Raw genomic sequence first — 22876 nt, forward strand, 5'->3', positions numbered from 1 at the left:
CCTTGCGGGTGGGGTAGGCCTCCACCCACCCTGAGAATGTGTCTACAAAAACTAGCAAGTATCGATAGCCACACCTAGCCGGTTTGACTTCAGTAAAATCTACTTCCCAATATTGCCCCGGTCTATTCCCCCTTAGTCTCTTCCCGCTTGGTGTTTGAGTTGGGTGGGCATTTACCGCTTGGCAGGCCTTACAGTTCTTGGTAACCCGCTCTGCCAGTCGCCTATTGTCAGAAGGAGAGAGAGAAAATGGCTGATTTCTTAACAAGCTTTGTAGCTTTTGCGCCCCAAGGTGAGTGAACTGGTGGACTTGTTATAAATAAGAAAGGGCCTGTTTTTCCGATGAGTCCTCCCCTGTTTCTGATGGGAGTTCACTTTCCCTCTCTGCTACAAGGACGCTTAGTATTTCAGGGTCTCGTAGGGCAACTGCCTTAGCTTCTTCATCCGCCCTCCGGTTCCCCATGACCACCGGGTCAGCCCCTTTCCGATGGCTAGGGCAATGGATTATTGCCAGCTTGGCGGGTAGTAAGACTGCAGCTAGCAAACAGAGGATTTCAGTCTTTTGTTTTATTTCTCTTCCTGCTGAGGTTAGTAGTCCTCGCTGTTGGTAAATCGCCCCATGGACGTGGGCTGTGGCAAAAGCATAGCGACTGTCAGTATATATATTTGCTCTTTTTCCCTCCGCCAGTTCCAATGCCTTAGTTAAGGCGATTAGTTCAGCCTTTTGGGCCGAAGTTCCTTCCGGCAGGCTGGCCGCCCAAATAATGTCCGTTGCGCTGACTACCGCTGCCCCGGCCCGCCGCTTACCGTTTGATATGAAGCTGCTCCCGTCCGTGAACCATGTTACCTCCGGGTTGGGCAGAGGCTGATCTGTCAAGTCTCGGCGGACGCCGGCTTCTTCCACCAAGATATCCTGGCAGGTGTGGATGACAGGGTCAGCGGTTTCATCTGGTAGCAGGGTGGCGGGATTCAGCACAGTAGGTGGGCCGAAGGTAACTCGTTCCTTGTCCAGAAGAATGCTCTGGTAATGAGTGATGCGAGCATTCGAGAGCCACCTGTCAGGTGGCTGGCGTATGACACTCTCTAAGGAGTGCGGAGCTATGATGGTTAGTTTCTGTCCCAAAGTTAATTTGTCCGCGTCTTTGGTCAGCAGGGCGGCAGCGGCGATAGCCTTTAAGCATCGGGGCCACCCGCTCGCAACGGAGTCCAGTCGTTTGGACAGATAGGCCACCGGCCTCTTCCAGGGTCCTAGGGTCTGGGTCAGGACTCCCCTGGCCACCCCTTTTTGCTCCTCAATGTAAAGGGTGAAAGGCTTTTCAATGTTTGGCAAGGCTAGGGCTGGTGCCGATAACAGCGCCTGTTTAATGCCATCGAATGCTTGTTGCTGTTCCGACCCCCACTCAAATTTTTTATCTCCCTTGAGCAATGGGTAGAGGGGAGAAGCTAGAGACGCAAATCCTGAAATCCATAGTCTACAAAATCCTGCCGTCCCCAAAAACTCTCGAAGCTGTTTTCGAGTAGTGGGGACAGGAATTTGAGTCACAGTCTTTTTACGGGCTTCAGTTAGCCAGCGTTTTCCATTCTTAAGAGTATATCCCAAGAAGGTGACCTCCCTCCTGCATAGCTGAGCCTTTTTGGCCGAGGCCCTGTAACCTAGCCGAGCCAGCTCCTGCAGCAGCGATTTTGTTCCGTACTCACAGTGTTCCCGAGTCGCAGCGGCCAGCAGCAGGTCATCTACATACTGCAATAAGGTCACCTCCGGGTGGTCCCTCCGGAAGTGGCTCAGGTCTTGGTGAAGAGCCTCATTAAATATGGTTGGCGAATTTTTGAAACCTTGCGGTAACAGAGTCCAAGTCAATTGTCCCAATATCCCCTCCTCAGGGTCCTGCCACTCAAAGGCACAGTAGCTGGCTGTCATTATGCAATCTCAAGCAAAAGAAGGCATCTTTCAGATCCAGTACAGAATACCTAACACGATCAGGGCTAAGAGTGCTTAGCAGATTGTAGGGATTGGGCACAGTGGGATGGATGTCCTGTACACGGTTATTGACCTCCCTTAGGTCCTGCACCGGGTGATAGTCCGGTGTTCCAGGCTTTTTAACTGGCAGTAGGGACGTGTTCCAAGCTGAGTGACAAGTCTTTAGGACTCCCAAGGCAAGTAGTCTTTTTATGTGGGGCCGAATTCCTTCCCTGGCCTCTTTACTCATAGTGTATTGTCGGACCCGAACCGGGACTGCACTGGTTTTTTTTTTTTTTTTTTTTTGACAGGCAGAGTGGACAGTGAGAGAGAGAGACAGAGAGAAAGGTCTTCCTTTTGCCATTGGTTCACCCTCCAATGGCCGCCGCGGCCGGCGCGCTGCGGCCGGTGCACCACGCTGATCCGCTGGCAGGAGCCAGGAGCCAGGTGCTTTTCCTGGTCTCCCATGGGGTGCAGGGCCCAAGCACCTGGGCCATCCTCCACTGCACTCCCTGGCCACAGCAGAGGGCTGGCTTGGAAGAGGGGCAACCGGGACAGAATCCGGCGCCCCGACCGGGACTAGAACCCGGTGTGCCGGCACCGCTAGGCGGAGGATTAGCCTAGTGAGCCGCGGCGCCGGCCCTGCACTGGTTTTTAAAATGACGACCACCGGGGGCTGACATACAGCCAGCCCCAATCCCGCCGTTTCTGCCCAAGAGTTAGGATAAGCAGTAAGCCAGGTTTGAATTTCTAATTCTTTAGTTTCTTTTGGCTTTTCATGGAGTCGGTACTCATCTTCCACCGACATGGTCAATACCGTAGCCACTGGAGCGTCTACTATGGGATTTAGAAACTCCACTCGGGGCCCAGCCGGTTCAAAGGTTATTCGAGCCCTTAATTTGGTAAGCAAATCTCTCTGCATTAGTGGAGCCGGACAATTAGGGATGACTAGGAAGGAGTGCTGAACTTTTCCCCTACCCAAGTCCATAGTCCGTTTCGTAGTCCACGGCCGATATTGACTGCCGTTAGCCCCCTGCACCAGCGATCTCTTGCTGGACAGGGGACCCAAGGGCTCCCGCAGCACTGAATAGACTGCTCCCGTGTCAACTTCGAAATTTATGGGGGTCCCCTCCACGTTAAAATTTACCCTGAGCTCGGGGAGGGGATCTGAGCCCCGACGCCCCTAATCATCCTCCTCCTTTAGGGCCAAAGCGGTGGCTGTGCTAGATTTGGGAGGCATCGTTTTTTTCTTGGGGCAGTCTCTCGCCCAGTGTCCCTTGTCCCTGCAGTAAGCACATCGATCTGAGTCTAAGGGAGGCCGGCACCGCCGGCCTGGCCCGACTCTTTTACCTTCTTGTTTATCTACCACAGCAGCCAAAATTCTTGCTAATTCTTGGTTTCTTTTCTTTTCTCTAGCACTTTCCCGTTCCTCCCTTTCTAGTTCCTTTTTTCTTTCCTGCTCCTCTCTCTCAGCTGCCCGCTGCTTTTCCTTTTCCTCTCGTTCCCTTTCTTTTCGCTGCTCTTTCTCTTCCTCTGTCTCCCTTTTATAGTACACCTTTTCTGCTTCCTTTACCAAGTCCCGCAATGTCAGGTCTTGGAGCCCCTCCAAGCGCTGTAGCTTATGGCGGATATCGGGGGCGGACTGTCCTATGTAAGCCATAGACACTGAACCTCTTTGCCCCTCTGATTGGGGGTCAAATGGGGTGTACCTACGATATGCTTCCATTAATCTCTCCAAAAACATAGAGGGCGTCTCTTCTGGTCCCTGTAGTACTTCCCTTACCTTAGCCAAATTAGTGGGCTTCCGGGCCGCAGCTCGGAGTCCTATCATTAGAGACTGGCGATAGATGGACAGATGCTCCCTACCTGCTCAGGTGTTAGGGTCCCAGTCAGGTCGGCGCAAGGGGAAAGAATCATCAATGAGGTGCTGGAGCCATGTTGGTCTCCCATCCGGTCCAAGGATGTTCTTTCTAGCTTCCATAAGTATTCTCTCCCGCTCCTCTGAGGTGAAGAGTGTATTTAACAGCTGCTGACAATCGTCCCAGGTGGGCTGATGGGAAAACATTAGTGACTTGACCAAGTTCGTCAGGCGAGTAGGGTCCTCTGAAAAAGGAGGGTTGTTATTTTTCCAGTTATAAAGATCAGAGGAGGAAAATGGCCAATACTGGAGTGCCTGCAGACCATCTCCGTCCCCACCCTCCACCATCGTTCCAATTGGTCGTAGCGGGAGTATCACCGCGTCCTGCGGACTTTGCGCTTTCTTACTCCGAGTTCCCTGTGCTGGCCCCCCCAATGATGGGGGAGATGCAGGAGGCTCGGAAGGAGCCGAAGCGGTACTGAAAGGACTCTCAGGTCCGCTGGAAGGTGGGGGGCTGGGAGACGCAGGAGAGGTAGGAGGCGGAGAAGGGAGAGAGGGGTACAGGGGTGTTCGGGAGTAAGGAGGTAATGAGTCAAGGGTTACAAGATCTTGTTGAGACTCGGGCAACACCGGTGGCGGCTTTGGCGCTACCGCGGGATTCAGCGTTTTTATCGGCAAAGTTGCAGCCCGAGAGTCAGGCGGTGGCTGAAAAGATTTTACCCATTCGGGAGGATTCTCACACAAATCTTGCCAAACTAAGATGTACGGCTGTTGATCCGGGTGTCCCTGGCGACCAGGCTGAAACACGGCTTCCCTCACTCTCCTGATGAGTGGTAGATGGAAAGAGCCACCAGGGGGCCAGTCCACCCCGAGAGCTGGCCATTCAGAGGCACAGTAGGTCTGCCATTTCGCCTTCTTGACTATCAAAGAGAGGTCATGCGCCCGGCCGCTTACCTCTGACCAATGATTCAAAATTAGACAAAGGTGTAGACACAGTCTGGCCCATATTAGCAGTCAACACGATATACACGAACAGACAAACAGTGTAGAAAATCAGCACACAACGACCACACAAAGTGTCTACAAAGAATCTGAGATAAGCTACTGGTCGCGCAGACTCTGGAACCACCTCAGAGCCTCGTGACGATGCCAGCGATACAAAGGCAGACTCCGGGACCACTTCAGAGCCCCGCAACAATGCTGGCAATACATATGCAGATTCTAAACCTACCAAACGGGAGCCATCCCGGCATCCCATACAAATGCTAAATGACAAGAGAATCTTCTAACAATGCCACACACAAACAGACAAACACAGACTCTGGAACCACATCAGAGCCCTGTGACAATGCCGACAATACAAATGCAAGTTCTGGAACCACTTCAGAACCTACAAATGCAGACTCTGGGACCACTTCAGAGTCTCGCGACAATGCCACACACAAACAGACAAACACAGACTCTGGAACCGCATCAGAGTCCTGTGACAATGCCGACAATACAAATGCAAGTTCCGGAACCACTTCAGAACCTACAAATGCAGACTCTGGGACCACTTCAGAGTCTCGCGACAATGCCACACACAAACAGACAAACACAGACTCTGGAACCGCATCAGAGCCCTGTGACAATGCCGACAATACAAATGCAAGTTCCGGAACCACTTCAGAACCTACAAATGCAGACTCTGGGACCACTTCAGAGTCTCGCGACAATGCCACACACAAACAGACAAACACAGACTCTGGAACCGCATCAGAGCCCTGTGACAATGCCGACAATACAAATGCAAGTTCCGGAACCACTTCAGAACCTACAAATGCAGACTCTGGGACCACTTCAGAGTCTCGCGACAATGCCACACACAAACAGACAAACACAGACTCTGGAACCGCATCAGAGCCCTGTGACAATGCCGACAATACAAATGCAAGTTCTGGAACCACTTCAGAACCTACAAATGCAGACTCTGGGACCACTTCAGAGTCTCGCGACAATGCCACACACAAACAGACAAACACAGACTCTGGAACCGCATCAGAGTCCTGTGACAATGCCGGCAATACAAAATGTGAGTCTGAAAACAGTTTATGCAATAGAAGTAAAACCTGAAAGAAAAGGATGAATACTGATGCTGGCACCAAATTCCCGACCGCGGGAATTCCAGATGGGAGTTTCGCTGAGCGTCCTCAGTCTCCCGGTCCTCCCGAGGCATCCCTCGAGGCTGTAGCGTTGTGGCTTCTGGGCACGTCTGCCAGCCCAACGTCTACCATGCCAGCCCGAAACCGCTTCAGGCCTGAACCAGATACAGAAACAGAAATGCACGTGCACAGAGTCCCTATCCTTTAGGCGCCTTTACTTACCCCGAGAGATGTCCGTTGGAGACGTCCGTGGGCAGCAGAGCTATCTCGGTGGGACCTCCATATGTTACAGTTGAATTAGAGTTGAATTGCTCTTGCCACCCCAAAAACGCTCCAAGAGACCTTCTCTCATGTAATTAACAAAGGGTAAAGTTTATTGATGTTCCAACATGTCGGGGCCCCCGTCCCAGTACAGGCGAGCGGCCTCGAATAGTCTTGGGTTGGGGTTTTTATACACATTGAAACAAAGAACATCAATCATTGCATAGAGCAGACAGTGGTATAGAGTAAACAATTGATACAAGTTAAGTGATTTTACAATCAGTTGATTTATGAATACAGGGAGTATAGGATACCGAGTAAGGGCCTGATTAGACCTCAAAGAACCATATGGCCTATACAGGGAGTATCAAAAAGTCTCCTATTGCCAAAAGGGAGGGCCACACAAGATTGCAGGAACTGCCTTGATGATACCTAGGAATGCAGCTGAATGGCGATAAGGGACACATGGTGGGGTCAGAGTTCCAGGAGGCAAAGAGATATACGGTGACTTCTTCTATCTTACTTAGGTGAAACTAAGGTTACGCTCACATTGGGGTAATTTACTGACTAATTAACTTTACAGAGAATGGCTATGCAGAGCAAGTCTAACGAGGTCAGGAAAGTTCACCAGAGGAGGTTGGGGGGGGGAAGCGGCTTTTAACTTTTTAACCCTTCACATTCACACACACACAACCACATTCACTACAGTCACACACTCACACATGTAAGCATAAGACACCCTCACATACCCATAGAAGCATTATGTGTGCACACAAATACAAACACACACATGCACAACCACACTCATAAATGCAGGCATACTCACACTTGTCTCACTTACATGTAAGGAGCAGAGATTACACAGCCTCACCACACTATTAGCAATAAGCAACAGCTAAGCTGACTGCAGGAGATGTGCATGGACTGGATAAGAACCACCCATGACCCACACACACCTTCCTCAGGACCTTATCGGCCCTATGCTGAGCAACAAAAGTGTATACAAACTGCAGACTGAAGAGGCCCAGGGAGACTCTGAGCAGACTCTCCTGAGAGCAGCAGAGCAACAGCTCCAGGTTAACCCACTGCACTCAGAACAAGAGAGTTCTCTCAGCCAGCCCTGTGCCTGCCCGATGCTGAGAATCTGAGCTGACCCAATGCTGAGGCCTGCTTGCCTGATGCCAGCTCTGAGCTCATCTGACATTGAAGCCCTGCTCACCTGAAGCCGAGACTCTACTCACCCTTTCATTCTTTGGCTTGGGGGCACCACCCATGCGGATGCCCCCATGGCTAAGACACCTTGTGAGGAGTATCAGAGGTACTTTGGGAACCTTGGGTGGTCAGTTTGCCCAGTGTGTTGTGTGAATTAGAATGTCTGACTTCCCCACTCCATAATAAAATTCTTATTGGAACCAACACAGCCTTAGTGCCATTACTATGCTCACAACAAGTAACATTGTATTTATGTATAAAGTTATCATTGAGCCAAGACTCACACTCCTCAAATTACAAAACATTAGTGAAGGAAATGAAATAAATACAAAATAAATATAAGGACATGTCATGCTAATGTATTAGAAGACTTAAATCTTTCAAGACTGCAATACTACCCAAAGCAATCTATAGTCAATGTGATTCATATCACAATCACTCAGACCTTGAGCCATGCATGCTAGAATACCTATCCTAACATTCTAATGGAATTTTGAAGAAACATGAATGGTTATTTTGAATTCCATTTTTCTACCTGAAACCTCTCTTCTGCAGAGTTCTCAGGAAGCCTTTTTCTCACCAATGCACAGCATAGGTTTGGCGTCTCTATGGGGCCTGTCCCAAAGAGGAAAATGTTTTGAGTTACCCATTAGCATGTCAAATAACACTTAACTTGGAGCCATTTCTTTTAAATGGACTTCTACAAATATTTAAATAGAGCCCTTTCTTTTAACTTCTACAAGAATTTAAAATCCAACCTTAGAGGATAACAAACAGCCCACCTGCTGAGTACCTCCATAGCCTGGGACCTCACCAGGAAGCACAACAAAGGGGCAGTCCCCTGGCTGTGCCCTCTCAGATACTTCCTCCATTTGCTTCATCTGAGAAAAACTCTCTGCTCACTCCTTGAGGGGGCCCAAAGCCAGTTTCCCTCTGGTACTTCTGGACATATATATCACTCCTCTGTTCAAATGAACCACTCATTTTATATAAAGCTTTTTTTATGTACTTATTTAGTTTACTTATTTGAAAGTCAGGCTAAGAGAGGGGAAGAGAGAGAGAGAGAGATCTTTCATCTGGAGTAGAGGCCTTTGGCTTATAATTAAAATTATTTCTTACTGACAGGATTAAAGTTGTGGTAGAAGCCTTCCTAAGAAGAAGCAAAGGGGAGGAATCTGTCCTGGAAATGAAATGTGGTTGTGATCTGCCTGCCTATGAATGTGTCAACTGTACATGCTATCTGAGGCCTCTAGTGGGGCTGGGGGTTCTGTGGGCCCTCAGACAAAGGTTGGATGTTCTTCACAAGCAGGCTGCCAGCTGACCAACTGACATCTCCCCCACTAATAGCTTCTTGGGCTGCATGTGTGACCTTTAAATAACATCTTCAGGGTGGTTACAATCTTTCACTCAGCACTGACAGAGGAAGGGGCTGAACTCCTGGGGAGAGTCAGACTGGCTCCAGGAGATCCCTGCTATTTTGTTTGATCCCTGTGGTTTTAAATCATACTTTTTTAAAAAAGATTAATTTATTTATTTGAAAGTCAGAGTTATGCAGAGATAAGGAGAGGCAGAAAGGGGGGGTGCATAGAGGTCTTCCATCTGCTGGTTCATTCCCCAAATGGCCACAATGGCTGGAGCTGAGCTGATCTGAAGCCAGAAGCCAAGAGCTTCTTCCAGGTCTCCCATGTGGGTGCAGGAGCCCAAGGATTTGGACCATCTACTGTTTTCCCAGGCCATAGCAGAGAGCTGGATCAGAAGTGGAACAGCTGGGTCTCGAACTGGCATCCATATGGGATGCCAGCACTGCAGGCGGCAGCTTTATCTGTTATGACACAGAGCCGGCCCCCTTAAATCGTAACAGCTAGCAGAGGAGGGGGTTGAGCCCCTAAGGGAGAGAAGGGCCATCTCCAGGAGACCCCAAACACTATCTCCATGGGCCCCTAGCCAATCAACATACAGCCTGTGAAACTCCCGCTCAATGGGCACCCCCACAGAATGACCCAAGGAAAAAATACAGTAATGCCTTAAAAACTCAGGACACTTCCTCAAAGCCAGTGTCCCACTCGGGCACTCTGCCTGGTCTCCTCTCAGACCACTTTTTCTGTGGCTTGTCAATCAAATAAAAGATTCTTTTCTGTCAAATAAAAGTTTCTGCCTCTTGGCAAATTGTTTCCTGGCTTTTTATTTCTATACTAAGCTGAGGAAAAGAACCTGCTCCAGCAACCACCCTATCTGCTGATGTATATCCATTTCAGGTTCTGCAGCTCAGTACATGTGTGCAAAAAAAAAATCATCAGTAACTATGTATGCATACACAGTATTGTATCAATACCTGTGGCAGTCATGTAACAATAGACTATCCAATCAAATGTATGTGTGTAGCCATATAAGGGAAACAAAGAAACTAAGATACCCCTCTTTGTCCTGTGCTCAGGCTTTTGGATAAGAAATTCCACCTGGGCCTTACAAATAAATAATAAGACTACTTCCTGTTAAAAGACCTTGATTTCTTATCTCTGTACAGAATCTCCCTACACATCCAGGGGATCACCCCCCCCCAATGCCTATAACAGAAAGCGCTGGGCCAGGGTGAAGCCAGAAGGCAGGAGTCAGGAGCTGCTTCTCCTCTGTCTCTGATGTTGGAGCAGAGTCCCAAGCACTTGGGCCATCCTCTGCTGCTTTCCAGGCCCATTAGCAGGGAGCAGGATTGGAAGTGAAGAAGCCAGGACTCGAACCTGTGCCAAGTGTCCCAGGCAGCAGCTTTACCTGCTACGCCACAGAGCCAGCCCCCCCCAGAGCTCTTTTAACAGACATAACTACATAAGTATATAGTGTTCTGAGTTTTAAAATATCTACTTTGCAAATGCTTTAACACTGAAAAAAACAAAGCCATTGAAACACACATGGAAGAGCGACTGCAGCCGGCCACTGCCAACACTCACCTCGCCTGATGCCTGCAGTCCACGCTTTTCTCTTTTTGCCAGGATTTACCCCCGAAACAGACGCGAATCCGCACACACAGCTCAGCGCGCTGTGCTGGAGCCCGGCGTCAGCACCCACGAGGGACCCTGGGGTTCAGCACTCCAGAAACTGTTCCCTGAGGAGGGAGGGTCCTCGTATCTCAGCGCACTGTGCTCAACATCCACAGAGAACCCTGGGGTTCGGCACTTAGGGAACTGTTCCCTGAGGAGGGAGGGGCTAGTACCTCAGCGTGCTGTGCAGGAGCCCACCCACACCTCCAGGGGGACCCTAAGTTCAGAAGACCCCGGGAACTGTTCCCTGAGGAGGGAGGGTCCTCACAGCTCAGAGTGCTGTGGTGGAGCCTGCCCACGCCTCCACGGGGGGCCCTGGGTCCGCAGACCATGGGAACTGTTCCCTGAAGAGGGAGGGTCCTAGCACCTCAGCACACCTAGCTTGAACCGCCCACGCATCCACGGGGGATCCTGGTGATGGGAAGACTCCAGGAACTGTTCCCTGAGGAGGGACTGTCCTAGCACCTCAGCGCGCTGTGCTGGAGCCTGCCCACGCCTCCACGGGGACTCTGGGAATTGGCAGACCTGGGAACTATTTTCTGTGGAGGAAGGGCATTATGGGTAAGTGCAATCTGGGAGAGGTTCACTTCAGATCAGAGGGCATCAGGGTGAGGGCATCTGGGTGAGGACAGCGTCGCAGGGTGAGGTCATCTCTGTGCAGGGGGCATTGGCAAGGGCATCGCTGGTCAAGGGTCACTTCCAGGCCAGGGGCATCTAGGTGAGGGTCATCTCTGGTGGTTGCTTCACTGGGTAAGGGTCACTTCCAGCCCAGGGCATCATGGGTTAGGGTCATTTCTGGGCCAGGGGCATTTTCAGGCAAGGTCATTTTCAGGCAAGGGCATCTGGGTGAGGGTCATTGCTGGAGGGGGCTTCCAGGCAAGGGCATCTTCGGGCAAGGATCTCTTCTGAAGCAGGGTCATCTTCGGGTGAGGTCAATTTCAGGGATGGCATCTGGGTGAGGGACATTGCTGGGTGGGAGCACCCAGGCAGGGGCAAGAGTCACTTCTGGGGCAGGGGTATCATGGGTAAGGGCAGTCTGGGTGAGGTTCACTTTGGGCCTGGGGGCATCATGGGTGAGGAGAGCATCTGTGTGAAGGTCATTGCTAGGCGGGGGCACCTGGGCAAGGGCATCTTGGGCAAGAGTCACTTGCGGACGGGCACTGCACAAGGCAGCAGGGCCTGCCAGCAGTGGGCAGCCTCTGTGCTGTGCTGAGCATTCAGAGGGGTGAAGAGGCCTCTTCCAGGCTGGTCTCCTTACACTGCAACTCCAGGGGCACTGCCACGTGTGTGTGTGTGTGCGCACACCCGTGTGTGTGTGTGCATGTGTGTGTATGAGTATTTATAGATATTTATAGAACAGGGAAGGAGCAGGACCACAGAGGGGCACACATTTTCACCAAGGTCATGCTTGGAGGTGTGAGATCACCACACAACAGAAAGTCACAGAAGAAGGGGAGGCTTTGGGGCTGAGGGCCACTGTCAAATCACAGAGCAGCTCTCTGGACAGACTGGCAAAGGGAGGTCTCCGAGGAAGAGGAAGGATCTGGTTAGATGTCAAAGGGGGGCCTGGGTCTCTCAGGACAGGACGGCCTTGCCTGACCCAATCGTCTGGCAGTGGGAGAGAAAGCAGAGAGAACAGCGGAGAGAGAGGAGGGAGACAGGTGGTAAGGCAAGAGTAGCCAGGCCACAGCACTGGTGGGCAGGGCGGAGGTGGGAAGCAGCAGCAGGTGGGCACGTGGGTGAGCTTTCTGGAAAAGGCCATGGACAGGAAGGGGAAGGAAGATGGGAGGAGGAGCTGGAGTGGGTGACCAGAGCTTCCAGGGAGTCAGGGTGGAGGCTGGAGAGGGCCTCCCTTGCCACTCACGCCACCTCTCACACAGCACCCAGGCAGCACAGCCACAGTCCTGACACAAGCCTGGCCCTCTCAGACTTCCCTCCTCCCTGATGGCCCTGCCTTTGGACCCACTGGCCAGGGCCAGCACTAGCCTCGGGAGGCCCATATGGCAGCCACCAGGCCTGATGGAGAAAGATAGGAGGAAGAACCCTGCTTGAACCAGGAGCGGGCAGCTAAAATGGACAGCTGGAGGGGTCGCCGGAGGCCCCTCGGGTGCTCAAAAAGCCCAGCGTCCTCAGACGGGACCCTGAGGAGGCAGGGCGGGCAGGTGGCCACAAACTCAAAAATCTAAGAGGGGAGCCTCGGCTGGTCAGGGGGCTGCAGGTCGTGGAGGCAAGGCGGGGCCCTCCCTGCTGGGGAAAAGCAGAAGAGGGAGAGTCAGAGGCCAGCGAAGAGTGGCAGGTGGGGCCCTGGGCCAACTCTGTGGCCCAGCTGGGCGGAACTCAGAGTAGCTGACCTGCCCTGGCTAAGGGGCTTCGTCTGGGGCTGAGGACCCCACCTTCAGCCAGTAGCAGGTGTGACAATGCCCAGGTGGGAGGCAGGAAGGCTGCGGGTCCCTGCCTTGCCTGGGCTGATGGGTGCAGAGGATTCTCAGGATTTGAGGTCATCAAGCAACCGAATGCTTCACCCTGGCCACTGCTCAACTGCACACCCAAGGGACGAGGTGACCCCCGGCCTTTCACCATGGCCTGTGCTGGGGCTCCCAGGCCAGGGGGCAGGATACCCCCTGTCCCCAGCAGCACAGCTCCGATTGGGGCAGGTGTGACACGCCCAGGAGGAAGTTCAAAGACCTCTGGCTGTCCCACAACAACACCCCCCAAGTTCCCAGCCCCTACACCATCAACCACAAGCTCTCTGACCTCTCTGACAGCTCAGAGGGCACCCACATCTGCCAGTGGTGCGGATCCTGTCCCGAGAACCCCCAGGCTCAGCCACGGAGGCCCTGGGCAGCTGCACTGAGTCCCAAGGCTGCCTGGGAAGGGAGAGGAGAGAGCCAGCTGGCCCAAGGACAGAAACAGGAAAGAGGGAGTCTGGAGCTGCAGTAGGGAGAGGGAGGGGCTTGGCCCTGAGGTCCCAGGGGTTCCCCCCAGTGTGGGGCTGGTGCAGTGGGGCAGATGCAGTCCTGAGACAGGCAGAGTGGCAGGTGCCTACCTTGGCTGACGCTCCTCAGGGGGCACTGAGAGGGATTCTGAAAGACAGCTCGGGAGCCTCCCAGAGTTTTGTCTGCCCAGGAAGACTGAGGAAGGCCCACCTGTGGGCTGTGGTTGGGGTGGGGGAGGGCTGGGGGTAGCCATGATGCCACTGTGTGGGGGGCACATAGACATCCTCCCCATGGGATGGAAGGCATTGCCACCCACACAGAGTCCAGGGGTGCTGGCCCACTCACAGGTTGGGGGTCACTGGCACCCTCATGGGTCAGGGGGCACTGACACCTTCACGGGGTTCGGGGGCACTGACACCCTCATGGGGTTGGTATCTGCCATTCTCACAGTGTTGGAGGGCCCAGGCACACTCACAGGGTTGGCGGTGCTGGCACCCTCAAGGCTCGAAGGGCCCTGGCACCCTAATGGCGTCAGGGAGCACAGGCACTCTCACGGGTCGAGGGGCCCAGGCACCCTCAAGAGGTCGGGGGTGCAGCCACCTTCACAGGGTTGGGAGGTGCTGGCACCCTCACAGGGTTGGGGTCTGCCGCAGCCACCCTCATGGGGTTGGGGTCTGCAGTCACACTCACGGCTTGGGGGCACAGACATCCTCACGGGTTGGGGGGCACAGGCACCCTCACAGGATGGGGTCCACAACCATCTGCATGGGTCGCAGGGCCCAGGCATCCTCACAGGTCAGGGGCACAGACATCCTCACGGGTCGGGGGGTGCAGCCACCATGACGGGGTCGGGAGGTGCTAGCATCCTCACGGGGTCTGGGTCCGTAGCCATGCTCACGGTTTGGGAGCGCAAACATCCTCACGGGTCGGGGGGCGCAGGCACACTAAGGAGCGCAGACATCCTCATGGGTCAGGGGCACAGACATTCTCACAGGTCGGGGGGCACAGACACGCACAGGGTCGGGGGGCGCGGGCTACTCACCGTGACCGGAAGGCCCCGCGGCAGCTGCGGCCGGGTCCTGCTCAGCCCTGGAGGGAAGCGTGGGAGAGGCTGAGGCCCCGGAGCTGCTCTGAGGGGAAAGGGGGCCCATGGGGGCGCGGGAGTAGGAGCCGCCGGGATCCAGCTGGGCAGGGTCAGTGTGAGGCCCCTCGAGGAAGGGCTGGGTGTGAGAGGGGCAGTGTCTGGAGGACGTGAAAGGGGTCCCCGAGGGGATTTCTGAAACGAGAACTTCTGGGCACATCTGGGAGGAGTCAGAAAGGGCTCATGAACTGATGCAGTGTCCCCTGCTCTGCGCTCCGCGCCCACCTCCTGAGCCCTGGGGTCTGAGGGCCCCGGTTCGGGGGCGCCTGTGGAGAAAAGGGGTCCAGGGCGCAGGCCGGAGAGCGGCCTCTGGGGTCCGCAGACTGATTAGAATTCTGTGACGGACGCCATGAGAGGGCTCCCAGAAAGCTGCGCGCGCACCCAAGGGAAATCGCCCCGCCCCCAGAGTGGGCGGTGACAGAGCTGCACACTCAGCTCCCATTTTGACGCCTCGGACCACGCCCCTCTTTGTTTCGTCTTTCTCACTGACCAATGGGCTTGAAGTGTGGCGACCACGCCCACCCAGCCCCGCCTAGTTCTGCCCTGAACCTGCGTCTCCTGGCTCAGTCACACACCTGCGCGGTAGCTGCCGGGAGCAATTCGCAGTGGTTGCCGGGATCGTGGTGATGTGCCCCACTCCGCCCCACGCCCTCCCCACCCCGCGATGTCGGAGGAAACCCGACTGAGCAAGCTGGCTGCGGCCAAGAAAAAGGTAAAACGTCGGGGTCACGTCCCCGGCCCAGCCCACTGCCCCTCTGACGACAGGTCCGTGGCCGGGGTCTGTGCGGCTCCTCAGACACTCGGGTCGAGCCCGAGCGCCCCTTCCCCCATCCAAGTCCTCTCAGCCAGCACCACCCCCTCAGCACCCAGCTTGTCACCCCTGGGTGACTTTGGGCCATTGGCTCCTGGGGCTCCTCGGCCCAGCCTCAGACCTCACCTCTGGCCTCCCGAAGCCAAACCTCCTTGGGGTCTGTGGGCTCAGTCTCCAAGGACTCGGGTCCCTACCCTGCGCCCCACCTCCCCCTGCGCAGCGCGTGGGTAGCGCAGAGTGGGATGCACTGAGGCCAAATCCCCCGGGGACTGTCATTACCTCCAGCTCGGGCTTTGATCTCCCGGCCCAGTCCCCTAAGTCCTCACCCCCTTTCTGCTTCTGCCTGCAAGGGGACTGGGGACTTGGGGACCCCCTTCCTCAGCTCGGACACTGACAGTGAGATGTGTCCCGTTCCCGGGGAGCTGGAAGTGTGGGCAGTGTTTCTGGGTGACCGCGGGAAAACAGGTTTGGTTTTCCCCCAGGTTTCGACTCTCCAGAGACTTACTTTGGGGGGTGTGCGAGTTCTCAGGCTCACATTCAATTTCCCTGACCCTGGGAGCAGAGTGCCCCACACTCAGGCTCTCTGGAGTGACAGCTGTGTGACCGTCTGTGGAACAGACTTTGAGAGACTAAACTTTGTAGCCTGAACCCTCCCCAGGGGAGTTTTTGAAGCTGGGTGAGGGCACTGCCACAGAGGAGCAGGGAGCAGCTTGGTGAGGCCGCCCTGGGGCTTGGGTCGGAACCTGTCGTGAAGTCATAATGGGCCCTTGGCTGGAATAATGCCTGGGTTCTACTTTCTCCTCGGTGTCCAGGGTTCCTCGGGGTGCCCCTCGAAGTTCTGCGAGGTTCTGATATGGAAGGAAGGACCCAATGTCTTGTTTCCAAACCACACAAAGTACAATTCCTGACCACATAATGTTAACCTTCTACCTCTACCTCTGGTTTTGCTCCCAGCAGCTGCTGATTCTTGGCAGAACCCCAGAAGTGAGAGTTGGAAGCTGATTTTAAATTCCATCATTCCCTTTTATTGAAGCCATGCTGTCAGTTCTTCAGACGTTAACTGATCGTTCCAGCCCCTTGAAGGGTTGTCGGTGGCATGAAGCCAGTGGTGGACATGAGAGTTCTTGTGAACACTGTGAAGTAGGATGTGACCGCAGGGGCTTAGGGCATTCCAGAGAATCAACTGCTTTTCCTTTCCACAGTTAAGAGAGTATCAGCAGAAGAACAGGCCTGGTGGTACTGCAGGAGGAAAAAAGAAGAAAAACCTTAAAAACGGCAGTAGCCCTGAGACAACCACTTCTCGGGGTTGTCACTCAACTGAGGATGTGAGTCTTGGCTGGCCAGGCTGGTGGGGGCTCGGGGGCTAAGGGGCAATGGAGGATGGGGGGTTGGGGATCCAGAGGACAGTGGAAGATGGTGGAAGGGAGTGTTAGATACTGGTCAAGGATTCTGGGTCTGAATGCTCCCTTTCCCTCTGCTAGGGATATGATGTAAGGCAATTTGTTCAAGCTTTCTGGGCCTCTCTCTCCACATCTGTGAAACAGATAGGGCTGATGTTTTACTTACAAAGTTTTAGAGTTTTTGCTGTTCTCATGTTAATCCAGAATACAGGGTCTTGTAACATTCATAGTCGCTGGTATTTGCGACTTCCTCATCCCTGGCCTCAGGAAAAGCCAGGTCAGCGAGAGCAGCCCGGCCATCAGGCTGTTCCCTTAGGAAGCCCCAGGCACTGGGATTCGGCCTTGGCTCTGGATGACCTCAGAAAAGTCACAGCCTCCCCTGGGCTTCTGTTTCAGGCTGTCAGATATTATTGGATTGGAACAGTGTCTTCTAATTGTTGAGCTGTAGCCTCCCTTGTTCAAAAGAACCCTTCTGCAGAAGTCTGGTTTTAACATGGAGAGTGGGGGTCGTGTCTGGGGGAGGGTCTGAGAGCCGCGCTGGTCAGTGACTGCACTTCATGTGACTCTGGGGCCTGGGGACTTTTCCCTCTGTCAGTTGAGGCAGCAATGGCCAGTCTGAGAGGATGGCCTGGGGGACCACGGTATGGATCTCTGCTCTTCCTCAGCTTCTGTTTCCTCACTCCACCTCTTCCTTCCCCGACATCCTCGCCTCTCTCTAAGCCATTCTCTGTGTCTTCCCCTGCCCTTGTTTTCCCCTTTTCACCGCCTCTAGATGCAGGACATACTGAAGGTGCTGGTGTCTGACCTTAACCATTCCAATGGGGTAGCGCTGCCCCATAGGACAAGTGGAAGGGGAGGCAGTGCCAAGACCCCTTCTCTGGCTTGCTGCCTCCCAGGTGTGCATGTCCCTGAGGCTTGTCTCATTTGGTGGAGACTGCCTCTGGCTTGTTTTAAGTTGCTGCCATTAACCCTCGGCCTGCTTATGTCTGCTTCCTCCCCTGCTTGGTTAATTGTGTTTTTCCCTTCCCTTGTGTCTTTTATCATCTTGGAGAGGGTAAGGCACACCTCAAAGATTTGGTGATTTGGGAATAACTTTCAGAGCAGGTCTGTAGGGTTTTGGGCTTTGAATGCCCAGTGCGGTTAGACCAGGAGAGATTTGAAAAAATACAAATGCTGTTACATTTTGCCCTCTGGGCAAGTAGACCAGATGGAACTGAGTGATTTTTCAACTTGATGAATTCCATTTTGGTTTGAGAGTGAGAAGGTAGAATTAAGAGAAAATGAATTGGCTTTATAATCACAAGGATGGAGGTTAGCTCTTCAGAGGAACTAACCGGCAAGGATGTGAGGCTACCCAGACAGACCAGTGCTAGGACACTCTGCCTGCCCCTCGTCTCTTTGACAAATCAGATGGGGCACTCAACCATGTTCACTGGGCCCGTGGATCACAAAGGCATTGGATGCACAGTGGTGGAAGTAGAAGAACAAGACAGGAGGTGCCATGGGGGTGGCAGAGTGCTCTGAGGGGGCAGGGGAAAGGCGGCAATAGGCCAGCTGCATGGCTAGGTGAGGGAGGTGGGTTCCAAATGGACTTGTGGCTGGAAAAGGTGGCATTTGAGGCCAGTGTGAAGATTAAAGGTGGGTAATATTCATCCACGTGGCGAGTGGGGGAGGCAGAGGGAGCGATGAGGTCATAGGCAGCATAGTGAGGTCATAGAACACCTTCCAGGGCTGCAGCGAGCCTGAGTTGGGGGAGGGGCAGGGCACAGGCACACGGGGCTAGGTAGGCCATAACCTGCAGATAATGTTGGCACTTCCTGTCTAACTGCCCCAGGGCCTTCAGCCAAGCCAGTGTAGCAGGGCTGATCTGGAGATGGGCCTAGGGAAAGGGACAGATAGCTGGTCAACCATCATGGCGGCTCCCACCCAGGAAGGTCTGGCCAGGGGCCATGACTCACTCTGCAGCCTCAGAGGAGACAACAAATTACATAGTCTGGGCAGGGCCCAGGCACGGAGAAGTGCTGACAGCTGAAATTTGACTTTGAGTAGCTCAGTGTACTTGAGCCATCACAGGGTCTCCAAGGGCTGGCATGAGGAGGAAACTGCAGTCAGACTGGAGCTAGGAATCAGACTAAAGCATTCTCAAGCCAGGTGCAGGCTTCTCATCTGGTATCGACACCCAGGCAAAGCTCCACCTTCAGACTGAAAGCCAGGTGCAGACTTCTCATCTGATGTCCTGACACCCAGGCGAAGCTCCACCTTCAGACTCAAAGTGAGGTGCAGGCTTCTCATCTGGTATCCAGACACACAGGTGAAGCTCCCCTTCAGACTGAAAGACAGGTGCAGGATTCTCATCTGGTGTCCTGACACACTGTTGAAGCCCCTACTTCAGATTGAAAGCGACTTGCAGGCTTCTCATCTGGTGTCCTGACACCCATGTGAAACTACACATTCAGACTGAAATCCAGGTGCAGGCTTCCCATGTGGTGTCCTGACACGCAGGCGAATCTCCACCTTCAAACTGAAAGTGAGGTGCAGGCTTCTCATCCGGTGTCCTGACTCCCAGGCGAAGCTCCACCTTCAGACTGAAAGCGAGGTACAGGCTTCTCATCTGGTGTCCTGACAACCAGGTGAAGCTCCACCTTCAGACTGAAACCCATCTGCAGGCTTCTCATCTGGTGTCCTGACTCCCATGCAAAATTCCACCTTCAGACTGAAATCCAGGTGCATGCTTTCCATGCGGTGTGCTGACACCAAGGCGAAGCTCCACCTTCAGACTGAAAGCGAGGTGCAGGCTTCAAATCTGGTATCCTAACGCCCACGGGAAGCTCCGCCTTCAGACTGAAAGCCAGGTGCAGGATTCTCATCTGGTGTCATGACATCCAGGCGAAGCTCCACCTTCAGACTGAAAGCCTGATGCAGGCTTCTCATCTGGTGTAATGACACCGAGTCGAGGCTCCACCTTCTGACTGAAAGCCAGGTGCAGGCTTCTCATCTAGTGTCCTGACACCCAGGCGAAGCTCCCTCTTCAGACTGAAAGTGAGGTGCAGGCTTCTCATCTGGTGTCATGTCACCCAGGCGAAGCTCTCACCTCAGATTGAAAGCGACTTACAGGCTTCTCATCTGGTGTCGTGACATCCAGGCGAAGCTCCACCTTCAGACTTAAAGCGAGGTGCAGGCTTCTCATCTTGTGTCCTGACACCCAGGCGAAGCTCCACTTTCAGACAGAAAGCCAGGTGCAGGCTTCTCATCTGGTGTCCTCACACCCAGGCGAAGCTCCCACTTCAGATTGAAAGCGACTTGCAGGCTTCTCATCGCGTGTCCTGACACCCAGACGGAACTCCACCTTCAGACTGAAACCCAGGTCCAGGCTTTTCATCTGGTGTCCTGACTCCCAGGCGAAGCTCCACCGCCAGACTGTAAGCCAGGTGCAGGCTTCTCATCTGGTGTCCTGACACCCAAGCGAAGCTCCACCTTCAGATGTGAAACGAGGGGCAGGCTACTCATCTGGTGTCCTGACACCCAGGTGAACTGCCCCATTCACATGTGAAGCTAGGGGCAGACTTCAAATCTGGTGTTCTGACACCCAGGCGAACCTCCACATACAGAATGTGAAGCTAGGGGCAGACATCTCATCTGGTCTTCTGACAATCATGTGAAGCTTCACCTTCAGACTGAAAGCCTGGTGCAGGCTTCTCATCTGGTATGCTGACACCCACGCGAAGCTACGTCTTCAGACAGAAAGCCAGGTTCAGGCTTATCATCTGGTGGCCTGATATTCAGGCGAAGCTCCACCTTCATACTGAAAGCCAGGTGCAGGATTCTCATCTGGTGTCCTGACACCCAGGAAAAGCTCGAACTTGAGACATGAAGCCAGGTGCAGGTTTCTCATCTGGGGTCCTGACACCTAGGGGAAGCTCCACTTTCAGACTGAAAGCCAAGTGCAGGCTTATCATCTGGTGTCCTGACTCCCAGGAGATCCTCCACCTTCAGATGTGAAGCTTGGGCAGGCTTCTCATCTGGTGTCCTGAATCCTGGCGAAGCTCCACCTTCAGACTGAAACCCAGGTGAAGGCTTCTCATCTGGCGTCCTGACTCCAAGGCGAAGCTCCACTTTCAGATTGAAAGCAAAGTGCAGGCTTTTCATCTGCTGTGCAAACACCCAGGCGAAGCTCCATCTTCAGATATGAAACAAGGGGCAGGCTTCTCATCTGGTGTCCTGATACCCAGATGAAGCTCCACCTTCAGACTGAAACCCAGGTGCAGGCTTCTCATCTGGTGTCCTGACACCCAGGCGAAGCTCCACCTTCAGACTGAAAACCAGCTGCAGGCTTCTCATGTGGTGTCCTGACACCCGGGCGATCCTCCACCTTCAGAGGTGAAGGAAGGGCAGGCTTCTCATCTGGTGTCTTAACACTCAGGCCAAGCATGACATTCAGACTGAAAGCCATGTGTAGGCTTCTCATCTGGTGTCCTGACATCCAAGCGAAGTTCCACCTTCTTACTGGAAGCGAGGTACAGGCTTCTCATCTGGTGTCCTGACACCCAGGCAAAGCTCCACCTTGAAACTGAAAGTGAGGTGCAGGCTTCTCATCTGGTGTCCTGACTCCCAGGTGAGCAACACTTTCAGACTGCAAGCCAGGTGCAGGCTTCTCATCTGGTCTCCTGACACCCAGGCTAATCACCCCTTCAGACTGAAATCCAGGTGCATGCTTTCCATGCGGTGTGCTGACACCAAGGCGAAGCTCCACCTTCAGACTGAAAGCGAGGTGCAGGCTTCAAATCTGGTATCCTAACGCCCATGGGAAGCTCCGCCTTCAGACTGAAAGCCAGGTGCAGGCTTCTCATCTGGTGTCATGACATCCAGGCGAAGCTCCACCTTCAGACTGAAAGCCTGATGCAGGCTTCTCATCTGGTGTAATGACACCGAGTCGAGGCTCCACCTTCTGACTGAAAGCCAGGTGCAGGCTTCTCATCTAGTGTCCTGACACCCAGGCGAAGCTCCCTCTTCAGACTGAAAGTGAGGTGCAGGCTTCTCATCTGGTGTCATGTCACCCAGGCGAAGCTCTCACCTCAGATTGAAAGCGACTTACAGGCTTCTCATCTGGTGTCGTGACATCCAGGCGAAGCTCCACCTTCAGACTTAAAGCGAGGTGCAGGCTTCTCATCTTGTGTCCTGACACCCAGGCGAAGCTCCACTTTCAGACAGAAAGCCAGGTGCAGGCTTCTCATCTGGTGTCCTCACACCCAGGCGAAGCTCCCACTTCAGATTGAAAGCGACTTGCAGGCTTCTCATCGCGTGTCCTGACACCCAGACGGAACTCCACCTTCAGACTGAAACCCAGGTCCAGGCTTTTCATCTGGTGTCCTGACTCCCAGGCGAAGCTCCACCGCCAGACTGTAAGCCAGGTGCAGGCTTCTCATCTGGTGTCCTGACACCCAAGCGAAACTCCACCTTCAGACTGAAAGCCAGGTGCAGGCTTCTCATCTGGTCTCCTGACACCCAGGCTAATCACCCCTTCAGACTGAAAGCCAGGTGCAGGCTTCTCATCTGGTGTCCTGACACCCAAGCGAAACTCCACCTTCAGACTGAAAGCCAGGTGCAGGCTTCTCATCTGGTGTCCTTACACCCAGGCGAGGCTCCACCTTTTGACGTCATGGGAGGTGCAAGCTTCTCATCTGGTGCCCTGTCACCCAGGCGAAGCTACACCTTCAGACTGAAAGCCAGGTGCAGGCTTCTCATCTGGTGTCCTGACAACCAGGCGAAACTCCACCTTTAGACTGAAAGGCTGATGCAGGCTTCTCATCTGGTGTCCTGACATCCAGGCGATCCTCCACCTTCAGAGGTGAAGCGAGGCGCAGGTTTCTCATCAGGTGTCCTGACACCCAGGTGAGCTCCACCTTTAGACTGAAAGCCAGGTACAGGCTTCTTTTTTTTTTTTTTTTTTTTTTTTGACAGGCAGAGTGGACAGTGAGAGAGAGAGAGACAGAGAGAAAGGTCTTCCATTGCCGTTGGTTCACCCTCCAATGGCCGCCGCGGCCGGCGCGCTGCGGCCGGCGCACCGCGCTGATCCGATGGCAGGAGCCAGGAGCCAGGTGCTTTTCCTGGTCTCCCATGGGGTGCAGGGCCC

General features: G+C 53.9%; 1 protein-coding gene across 17 annotated transcripts in view; it reads left to right on the forward strand.

Moving 5' to 3' along the window:
- Positions 1 to 22876, forward strand: part of LOC103346519 (golgin subfamily A member 2) — a 106689-nt gene that overhangs the window by 64997 nt on the left and 18816 nt on the right. For 7 of the 17 annotated variants that reach the window (XM_070077120.1, XM_070077122.1, XM_070077114.1 and 4 more), the window contains exon 1: positions 16733 to 22664. Coding sequence is in view for 2 of the 17 variants with exons in the window: in XM_070077123.1 (XP_069933224.1) it covers positions 15200 to 15247; positions 16549 to 16671 (171 nt within the window). In the remaining 15 variants the exon portion in view is untranslated. The other 10 variants (XM_070077121.1, XM_070077126.1, XM_070077124.1 and 7 more) reach the window with 6 other exon arrangements.

This window comes from Oryctolagus cuniculus, chromosome 7, assembly GCF_964237555.1.
Source record: "Oryctolagus cuniculus chromosome 7, mOryCun1.1, whole genome shotgun sequence".
Classification (NCBI taxonomy): domain Eukaryota; kingdom Metazoa; phylum Chordata; class Mammalia; order Lagomorpha; family Leporidae; genus Oryctolagus; species Oryctolagus cuniculus.